This window comes from Alexandromys fortis, unplaced genomic scaffold (assembly GCF_014885135.2).
Source record: "Alexandromys fortis isolate MF-2015 unplaced genomic scaffold, M_Fortis_MF-2015_v1.1 scaffold_119, whole genome shotgun sequence".
Lineage (NCBI taxonomy): Eukaryota > Metazoa > Chordata > Mammalia > Rodentia > Cricetidae > Alexandromys > Alexandromys fortis.
In genome coordinates, this window is record NW_026067991.1 from 982,422 (window position 1) to 993,526 (window position 11,105).

Genomic DNA, 11,105 nt, shown 5'->3' on the forward strand with positions numbered 1-11,105 from the left:
CAGGTGTCTGGGAAAAGTGAGCAAATGCTCACCCCTCACTTTTCTCAAGGCAGTGCTCCCTTTGCTAGGAATGCTTGAAGGTTTTTATACATGAGAAAGAATCTTAAACCGTATTTCGCCTCTTAGCTTGACACATCACTCTACAATAGAAAAAGTGCTTAGCTTTCAATTGAGTGTGTCTTCTACATAGGGAGAAGAAAATACTTTATGTAATTGCTTATGCAAGGAATACTTCAGTGTAACGGAGACAGCTAGTTTCTCTAATGTTAGCTCTTTACTAGAAACACATTTTCTCATTGAACTACTTTATTTAAACAAAACATACTGTAAAGCTTTCAGTATTTTTTTTTTGCCTAAAGTTAAATGATATAGATACCAAAAAAATCAGCCTGCACAATCTATTTATAGTCAACACTGTCACAAATTAAGAAAATTAAGTGGGATAAAAACTTACAGAAGTTCGTTCTCTTCCAATTTCAGTAATGCCCATTGCTAACAACTGAAATACTTGGCAGACTCACACTGAAAATAATTTCAGGTTGGGCAGCTGGGACAAAATCATGACTAAACAGTTGCCAAATCCACCCTCACTTACCTAGTCTTATCATTACCTCCCCCAATAATGCCTCAAATAAAAACCAAGATGAGTCAAACACAAATTTCAAATACAGAAGCTAAAAGTCCTACTAACCGAGCTCATGGGCATCATCCGCAGACACTGGCTATTCCATGCTTTCCCAGTGAGTAGCACACAGTCACCCAGTAAACTGCACTGCACTAAACTACTATGGCTATGGCCAGCCAGTGACCACCCTTCCTTCCTAGAAACTCACTTTACAGTTTTCTTGCCTAAGTTACAGAAAGTCAGTCTTACATTTGGCAAACTACATATAAGCCAACTCTTTTCTCTAAAGTTTCCTTTCATCTTCTATAAAACCCAGACAGAGCCCAGAACTTTGCTTGGGATGTTACCTGAGAGACAAGGTGGGGTGGCTTTTGTAAAACGCATTTGAAAAGTGTGGCATTAATTTTTAAAGAGATTCCTTTAGCCAAGACTCACCAAAGTTGTTTGAGGCAGGATCCCAGTATGGAACCCAGGCTGGTTTTGAAATTCGGCCTCGGCTTCCCATACCAGAATCACAAGATAAGTCTTATGCACCTTTCTTTGCTTGCTTTCTTTTTGGTTCTAGAGAATGAACTTGGGGCTTTAACAAGTTAAATAGAAGTCCTATCATTAAGCTCTATCCCAGTCCCTACAATATGGTAATATATAATTTCCCAAGGGGCTATAGGAGAAAGTTTATCTGTTCATGGAACCCTTTTTGAGATACCTCGCAGGATGAAAATTTGATGGAACACACTGGGAACTGCTGGTTTAACATCTTTAAAAAAAATTACACATATGGGTATTTTATCTGTGTACCCCGTGTCTGGGTAGCTTTCCAGAAGAGGGTGTCAACGTTCCCAGAACTGGAGTTACAGATGGTTGGGAGCCATCCATCACGAGTGCTGCGAATTTAACCTGGGTATCTGCAAGAACAGCAAGTGCTCTTAACTGCTGAGCCACCTCTCCAGCCCACGTTAGTTTCTGTAAAACAGCATGGAACCTGAATTTAAAATACTGACTCTATGGGGGTGTGTGTGCACGGTCTGAGTGATTTAAAAGTAAAATGTGGAATACAACCAACAGTAAGTGCATGTAGATATGTGCAGCCACCAAGCATACATGCTTCTGATTTTCCTAACTATTCCTATATACAAGCCTATTTTCTGTTTTCCAGATTTTAAAAAAAATCAGGGAGATTATTATAATTTTTAAATCCATATTTAAAAATCAGGATTAACCACCTCCAGTGGGTGAAACACTTGACTTGCAACCACACCCACCTGAGTTTGAGCCATAGAACCCATATTGAGGAAGAGGAGGGAGGGTGCTATTTAAATAGGCATACACTACTTAAGCCCAGCACTAGCAGAATCAAGCAAATCTCCTGGGCCAGGAAACCTACTCTGTGAGATTCAGATCTGTGACCCAGATGGCTCCTGAAGACTGACACTCACAACTGACCTCTGGTCTCTACGTGCACACATGCCTACGTGAATGAGCATCTGAACTCATAAGCACACATGTCTACCCACACAAACAAAAAAACTCAAAACTACTTGAGAAACATTCCCCCCAAAGGAGACAGTATGCACCAGTAACCTAAGGTTATTTGTAAGGCACAAATGCTAAAAATGCATTGTCTGTATCTAAAATGCGACCAAAGATCATAAAATATGGTTGGCCCTGGCTCTGAAACCTGCCATTTTGCAGGTACAAGAGTCTGAAACTGGACAGCTTTAGTGAGAGCCTTTTCCTCACTTGTGAAAGGTAGAATGCCCATTTCCTGTGGTTTTAAAGATTAGAAATAAGGGTCTAATACAATGCTGGTCAAGAGCAAACAGGTTCTCAATAACAGTCTCACTCTGTTGCCCAGGTCAGCCTTGAACTTGTGATCCTCCACCTCAACCTCCCAAGTAGCTGGGAGTAACGGCATGCCCAGCTCCTGGTATCATTTCTAAACTGAACAAACTCCAAGATCTACCCTCGTATCTACAATACTTGGTTAATGGAGATAGCTGGTTAAAAAGAAAATAAAATCTAGCCACGGTGGGTGCTGGTGGTAGTGGTGCATGCCTTTAAACCTCAGTATTTGGGAGGCAGAGGCAGATGGATCTCCAAGTTAGAGGCTAGCCTGGCCTCCAGAGTTAAGTTCCTGGACATAGAGAAACCCTGTATCAAAAACAAACAAAAAAATCTGCACACAGGCCAATTTCATATTATATCCATTAAAATAGGTATAGTGCATTCCAATAAAGAGGAAATATTTAAAAATGAAAGTTTAGGGGGAAATAGCATTTGCTCTACCCTTCAACTTAAGTTCTTAAATTAACAATCATTTATACTACCATGGCTCAAGTTTTAAACTACTGTCCCCACTGACTTTGTAATGAGTTAATGATCACTTGAGGTGATACAAAAGTGTTATGTAGAGAAAGTAAAAATAAAGTCTAAAAAAATTTACAAAAGTACACATCCAGTAGTAGCACGTACATACATGTGACCACACATACACCAGCAGCAGGCAGGCTGCATGCCATGGCGTATGTGTGGAGGTCAGAGGATAATTTTGGGGAGTTGGTTTTCTCTTCTGACCATGGTTCTGGATATCAAACTCAGGTTTATGTGACAAACTTTTTGACCTACTGAAGTCATCGTGTGGGCCCAGTCCCAACCACCATTCCATTGGCGATGGGGAACCAAACCCAGGACTTTAAACATACTAGGCAGACACTCGCCCCCTTCAGCACCATCTTTAGCCTATAAAAATTCACTGTTTTCAACAGTCCCCCACAATGTCAGTTAGAACTAAAGATCTGATGAAGTACTCTGTGTCTCCAGGTTCTGATGTGCGTACTCGTGGAGTCCACAGATGGATATTAAGTGTCCTCTTCAGTCACCCTCAACCCTATTTTCTGAGACAGGGCCTTCACTGACCTGGAGCTCACTGATTCAGCTATGCTCTAGAATTAGACATGTATGGCCATATGGAGCCTTTGAGTGCACAGCAAGCACTCTAATAAGTGAGCCATCTCTCTAATGCCCTGAGGGAACACTTATTTAGTTGTATCTGACTACCTGAAATCCTACAGACATGCTACTATAGTAGGCCTATCATACTCCTCCGAGTAGGATCTTCTTTGTGAAACCAGAAATATTACTTGTGACTTTAAGTTTTAGGAAAGTTTATAGAAAACACTAAGAATCAGATGTTTAAGTCTTACCTTTTCTTCACTGTACGATAGGCTACTTTCATAGAAATAGAGCACACAACAGGAGGGAAAGGCTGGAGAGACGGCTCAGTTATTAAGAGCACTCACTGGATGCTCTTCCAGGACCTAGGTTCAATCCCTTACATCCGCATGGGAAATCCTAACTTTCTGTAACTCCAGTTCAGGGGATCTGACAGACACCTTTGGCTCCCATAGGTACTGCATGCAAGTGGTGCACAAACTTACATAGTAGTGCCCCCCACACACAATAATAAAACAATAATTTGAAAAAAAAACACAAAAAGATAGAAATTAAAAGCAGAGGTCTGGGTACATGAACATATTCACACACGTATATACAGACTGAATTTCCACACACCACAAACAGGCTTAATTTACAAAGATGAGGTATACATTTCTTAGTGGGTACATCAGTGGTTCACTAGTTAAAATGTTAAGTTAGAATACTGTAGTAACATTTCAGAACTACTCTGGTTTGATCCCATTAAACAAAGAAGACATTCCAAATAAGCATATTCTTCTACAGCAAAGACTCTTCCCACTTTTTTTATTTTGACATCATAGTTCCATAAATTGAAAGTGGAAGATTGCTGCTCAATAAAAGCCATTTCATATATATAATATACAGAAGTTATTTTAAAAGTCTGTCATATAACAGATTCATTTGGTGCTACCAAAAACTTACGATACAAATAAATGACTACAAAGGAAATCATCACTAAACTAAGACACACAGGAACTATTCTTTTCAGGGGAAAAAAATCCAAATAATCTCTACCATGTTCAAGGAATCAAGTCCATCTGTTAAAGTGTGCATTATCATATTCTCTTAAAGCAGGACTCCTCCGAATCTTCCAATTTAAAAATGTTCAGGCATAATTCTGTCTGTACATTCAGGAACAATCATATTCTGATTACATAAAAAGTTTTCATCGTGCAAAAAAGCCTAAGTTAATAGTTTTCTAAGGTCTAAAGTCAAATGAACTATTAGCAATTTCCTGACCAAGCTGTCAATCAGATGCACAGAGATCAGGCTGCTTAGCTGTCCTGCTGTGGTATGGATACTTCATTTATTTCCTTCATGTTTCAAACTAGCAGATGTCAAAGTGAGAATTCATTACTGCAGCAAATGACAGAATATGAGAGAAGTCTCTCACGTCCAGCAGCCTTTGCCATCCTATAACAATCTTTACAATTGCATGTATATAAGCAGAAGGGAGGAGGAAACAAGAGCAGGTTCAGACAGGTATATAAATAAAGGGAACGCTGAGCTAGCACACACTATTCAAAACCTCATCTGAAGTCTGCCCGGCCTACCTAAACAAGCAGAGCAGATGTCAGTGCAACTTTAACCTGGTGATTTATCTGAGTGTGGTTGGGAGTGGGGGAAACCAGTTTGGATGGAAAAGATTTTATTCCTTTCCTTCTGAGAACAGAGAAAATCAGGAATTTTAAAGGTCATCAATCAGAAAATGAACAGTAACACTTTCTCAATTAGCCAAAACAAGCTAAAGATAAATGTTAAAAATATCTTTCTGTCTAAATATTTATCCACCCATATATCCCACTGTACCAATAGGCTTTTGATTAAAATAAGAAAAAACATCAAACTACTCTCCAAACATTTTATAAGAGGTATCATCTAGAAGTGACAAAAATAAATTAGTTTCCCCCAATGACATTATTTAATATCTAAAGCATAAAAAGCTATATAATATCATATACAAATTAACCAGTGTTCTTACAAAAGTAAAGCAGTTTTGGACTAATGACATTACACTGTATTTCTGGTGAAATATGAGGCACAAGAATATATGCATTAATTAGGCATTGTCTGTCTAACCAGTCTCTATGGTTATCACTTAATTCTTGGCAATATATAACTGGTGTATATTTTGGTATGTAAGTCACAAATTGTAGAGAACAAGAAGCAGTGTAGTATAGTAACAAGGTTTGTATTTGACAAATGACTGCATTGTTGAACACATTTCTTTTATGAACTTTGTGATTTGTTTTGCAGATGGCCACTTGCAGTAGATCCTGCAAAGATAAAAGGAGAAAAAAAAATCAGTCTAATTTGCTATTATGGTTTGAATATGAATTGTCTACAGGCTCATGCGCTGAGGGATCGATTCTACTTTGAGAGGTACTAGAAAGGAGAGAGCGCTTAAGCTAAGGGAATGGGACACTGTCCCAGTGGCTACACTGTACTCTGGCCTTCCTTGCTTCCTGGTCACCAGGATGCACTCTGCCTCACCACAGGCCCACAGTGACAGAGCCTAGTACACATGGACTGAAAACTCAGACACTGTGAACCCTTCCTCCAATCCTCTTAGGTGGTTTCCTCAGATACTTATTAAAGCAAAGAAAAACTATGACCAACTCTGAAATTTTAAACACCTGATTTTAAACACCTTTTCCCTGGCATGGCTAATAAGCAAATATAAAAACTTTAATAAATCAGTAAGGTGTGCTTCATGTAGGCTATATAGACGGATTTGAAAGACCCTAAACATACCATTAAATGTTATAAAAGCAGGAATGTATGTGGAGATAGGACAAATGGGTTTCAGAATGGATGCTGGTGTGAGTAACCGCAGGACGAAAGCTGTTTTACACAGCTCCAACTATTTGATACTAAAAAAAAGCACGTTACCCGACAATTATACAATACCAACTTTAGAAATAAACGGAGGCATGAAGCAAAAGAGTAGTTGAGGAAAACTGCCCATGTTTAAAAAGTAGTAAGTTTTACAGAACATGGGGCTTTAAAGGTTGGTTAAGAAGTGTTAAGACCCGAAGAGTAGATGAGAAACTTGTTTTCAACCATCCTTGTGCACTCTTATGATGCCATGAGAGTTATACTCCTATGTGAGGGTACTTTAGTTTCTACTTCAGAAAACTCAGGAACTAATACAAAACTTTATATTCTAGTATACTTGCCTGGGAAAATAATCTCTCTATATACACAGTCTATGAAGTTTAATGGTTTATAAGCAGAGATGAAGAAAAGTTAATTTTCAAGAGCCATTAGATACAAATTAGTGCACCCTAATCGTCATCAGAGAAACTTCCTTATGTAGCAGAATGCTTAGTACAAACACCCACAACTGACCAGAGGCTAGCCCTAAAAGTGACGTCTTTGTCACTCCCTCAAGGCTCAGGGAACACAGAAGCAGACTGACAAGAACCAAAAGCTAGGGAGACTGCTATGAACAGTGTCTTCTGGACATGACAAGGCCATCATACCCAGGAACTCAGAGCAGCTGTGGTTGCATGCTAACATCAAACCAGTACATTCCAGTGTGCATGGAGGAGGGGGTCACAAACTCCCCACATTGGCAGCTGATGAGTCAGTTTTCTTCAGATGCTGCCCATGTTCCAGCGGATGACCTTACACTTATGCACATGTAGGCAGCACGAACTGGATTCCATGGGTTGAGAGGACATTAAGTTGGGAATGGGTGTGGCTGGAGGTAGTATGGGAGGAGTTCAAAGACCTGGGGAGCAGATATAACCAAAAATAAATGTAAAATTCTCAAAAAATAAAAATGTTTCTGGGAAAAAAAAAGCTATGGAGAGAGGGAGTGGGAGAAAAGAGAGATTAAGATTGATTTTTCTTTATTCTTTAGTCCTTGTGTTGAGTTGGGGGAAGAACTTCAGCAGCAAATGAGGAATGTTCCTAACTTGTTACAGTACAGAAGAGCTGGCAGCAAAAGTGAAAGTCTAAAGGAAGCTGATGAGAAGTTACTTGAGGGGCTGGAGTGGGAAACAAAGACGTCAGGGCAATTAGGAGACATTATATGTTTGCGAGCGCTCTACCACTGAAGTGCACCTCGGTTCCTAGTGTTTGATCAATTAAAAACAATAGGAAGAGAAAGATTTAATGACTGCTAGGATGAAGTTTGTTCAAGTTAATACTGTAATCCTGACACTATCACGAGACAATGACTCACTATTTCACATCACAGAATTACTATTCCATAGTTAAGGACCACAGATAAATTACACTGCCACAAAAAAAAAAAAAAAAGAAACGAGCACAAGAAAAGGTTGTGAATATATACAACATCTTCAATCATAGATACAGATGGACAAACAGTCACTGCATTTTTGAGACAGGCCATGCTCTCTAATCCAGGCTGGCCTGAACTCACAGCAATCCTACAGTCAGAACTAGTGCTGGATTACAGATATGTGCTACCATACATGGCTCACCTTTGTTAAACACAGAATAATAAATGTCAAGAACTAGGGGCTGGGGTATATACTTCAGTGGTAGATATATATAAGGCCCTGGGTTTGATCCTGTACCTCAAAAACAAATGAAATAAAATATATTCCCTATGACTATAATTGCTAGGCTGCAGAAAGCAGTCTAAGACTTAAAAAGATGACAAAAGAAAAGTTGGATGTGATGGTGGGCACTTGGAACCCAGTGCTTGGAGGCCAAGGGAGGTGGAGTAGAGTAAAGTTGTTGTGGGCTTCACAGCTTGGTTCTATCTCAATTTAAAAATATGGGGGAAAAACCGAAATAAAAAAAGTAGTCAAAACATAAAAAATATAACAGCAACACTGCAAAGATGACATACTTTTTGTATCTACAGGAATGTCAAAACAAATCTTCCATACAAAAAAAACCATGGTTTTTGAGCAAAACATGGCAGTTCATGTTTGTCATCCCAGTACTTGGAAGAGTACAGACTGAGATAGGAAGATTGCTGTGATTTCAAGACCAGCAGTGTCACATGACAGACCATCCCACCAAAACCAAAACCACACATAAAATACCCACAAACAATAGTCCCCAACAAAAAACAAAAACTGCTTTCTTTAAATGAGTTCTAATAGTATGAGTGAGGTTCTGGGTTCAATTTTCAACAATACAAAACAAAACAATAAAAACAAGTAAAATGTTTTAAACTTTAATTTAGATTTTCTTGTTAAATAAAACATGACTTCATACAGTCAAGCAAAATATCTTTAAAGCCAAGTAAATAAAAAATATGGTTTTATAAAATTAATTTTAGGCATAAATTTATTTTGAAACTGAACTCAAGGATTAAGCTGTAGAAACAATGACACAATCTTCTGAAGGATTCCAGAAGCTCCAGTGAAGGAAGCACACTATCTTAGGCCTAGTGATGCTGCTAAGGCACCTGACCTTGATTTGACTCTTCAATATTCATGCTGTTTCCATCTGCAGTCTCTGACATTTCTTCGTCGTCATCATCATCATTCAGGTCTTTTGAAATTAACTGTCTAGCTAATTTAATATTCAGTCCTTCGTTGTAGTGAAGCTTCCTTTTCATTTCAAACAGTCGCTTCTTTTCTGTAAAAGATTTGAAAGAGGACTGTGAGCTTAGGTCTCCACTTGGGGACTGGTCAAGCCTGTTCTGCCAGAGTCCACAGTTATGTTCACTTCAATTTACTTGAAAGTTTTTGTTGTCAGTTGAAGACTATTTCTGTGCTCAATGGCAAAGTCAGGTAGTTAGTAGTAAGACTATACAGCCCACAAAAATCTCAAGTATTTAATTTGTGATTCAAATATACACCTCAATCAATGAATAGAAATGGACAAAGCTTTTAGAAATTCTGTGAAGAAAATTTAAAGATACAAGAAAACTCTGTAGCAATAGTATAATCAGATGTATGAAGACTGCAAAAACCCCAACATTTCTGTAAGCAGCCCAAGATGACCTACATCTCCTAATTCCTCTGCCTCCTAAATGCAAACATTCTAGGCATGCACCAGGGCTGGCAAGACAGCACACCTGGCTCACATGGTGAAGAGAAAGATCATTTCCTGGAGATTGTCCTTTGCCCTGCACCCGAGCATGCACACACGAGCACAGCATAAATAAAATGTGCAAACAAACTAATAAAAACAAAATAGGCACACACCACACCTGATTATGACTTCTACTTTCACTAAGGAAAAAAATCCTCTTAAAAATCCTTATCAGTTTAAAAAACTCCTATGACTTTAGAAGCATAATTAGTGGTAACTCAACACACCTGCCACATTTTATTCACTGAACTGCTCATGAAGAAATAAAGAATTATAAGATTTGAACCCAAGCACTCATATAAAAAGCTAAACATCCTGTAGCAGGCACAAGCATAAACTTACACTGAAACACAAATACAAAAAATAAACTTGCTGCCTTAACCACCACCCCCCATGTGTAACTTCAGTTCCACGGGGATCTAGTGCCCTCTTCTGGCCTTTCTGAGCACCAGGCACAGATGGAGTACACCTCCATACAATGTAGGTAAACACTCATACACACAAAATAAAAGTAACTTTAAAATGAATTAATAAAATAAAGCTGTCGATGAAATGAATTAAAATTCCATCATCCTTGTTTTATCGATGATTTTAATCTCAAAACAGCACAGCCATCACCAAAATAAGGATATTCAAAGTTCCTAAGATCTAATTCCCTTCAAGTGTTATTATTACCAAGTGTTCTATTATTAAGATCTTATCAGTCATTATTTATTTTTCTCTGCTTATATAAAATACTTCTGAGCCAGAAGACTGGACCACACCTTTAATCCCAGGACTCAGGAGACAGAGGCAGGCAGATAGAGTTCGAGGCTAGCCTGGTCTAATGAGTGAGTTCCAGGACAACCAGGACTACACAGAGAAACCCTTGTCTCAAAAAACAGCGTACAAAAACAAAAGCAAAAAAACCAAATTGGAGATGGGGGGAGGGTCATCTCACCATACTGTTCATATTGGTCTTGAAATTGTGGGCCCATCAGTCCTCCTATCTCAGCCTTCTCAGTAGCTAGGTTCACAGGCATGTACCAGAGCAGTTAGGTATCTTTAAATATTCAGATGATGTGAAGGCAAAGCAAATATCCACCTACATCTTAACTTACCAAAGTAATACCTACTCAGAAATTGTAAAATAAAATTACTTCCAATAACTTCACTCAAAAATGGAGACAGAGATGGCCAGATTCCTTGCCTAGCATTCATGAATCTAATCTTCAGACTACAACAAAACAAAGCAAGACACCCAGAGATCACTAACATTTTTTTAGCTAGATTTTTTTTTTCTAAAAATGTTTTTACAGCCAGGTAGTGGTGGTGCATGCCTTTAATCCCAGCACTTGGGAGGCAGAGGCAGGCATATCTCTGGGAGTTCAAGGCCAGCCTTGTCTATAAGAGGTAGCCCTGGGACAACTAAAGATGCTACACAGAGAAACCCATCTTGAAAAACCAAAATAAATAAATAAAAATTAATATATATATA

The 11,105-nt window shown here is 38.6% G+C and overlaps 1 protein-coding gene across 1 annotated transcript in view; it reads right to left on the reverse strand.

Annotated features, from left to right (window-relative positions):
* Nucleotides 1-4,128: 4,128 nt before the first annotated feature.
* Ppp1r2 (protein phosphatase 1 regulatory inhibitor subunit 2) overlaps nucleotides 4,129-11,105 on the reverse strand; it is a 26,958-nt gene continuing 19,981 nt past the window's right edge. The window contains exons 5-6 of the mRNA XM_050159875.1: nucleotides 9,002-9,169; nucleotides 4,129-5,877 (exon numbers count right to left, since the gene is read on the reverse strand). Coding sequence (XP_050015832.1) covers nucleotides 5,831-5,877; nucleotides 9,002-9,169 — 215 coding nt within the window. The 3' untranslated portion in view covers nucleotides 4,129-5,830. The remainder of the gene's footprint in view (nucleotides 5,878-9,001; nucleotides 9,170-11,105) is intronic.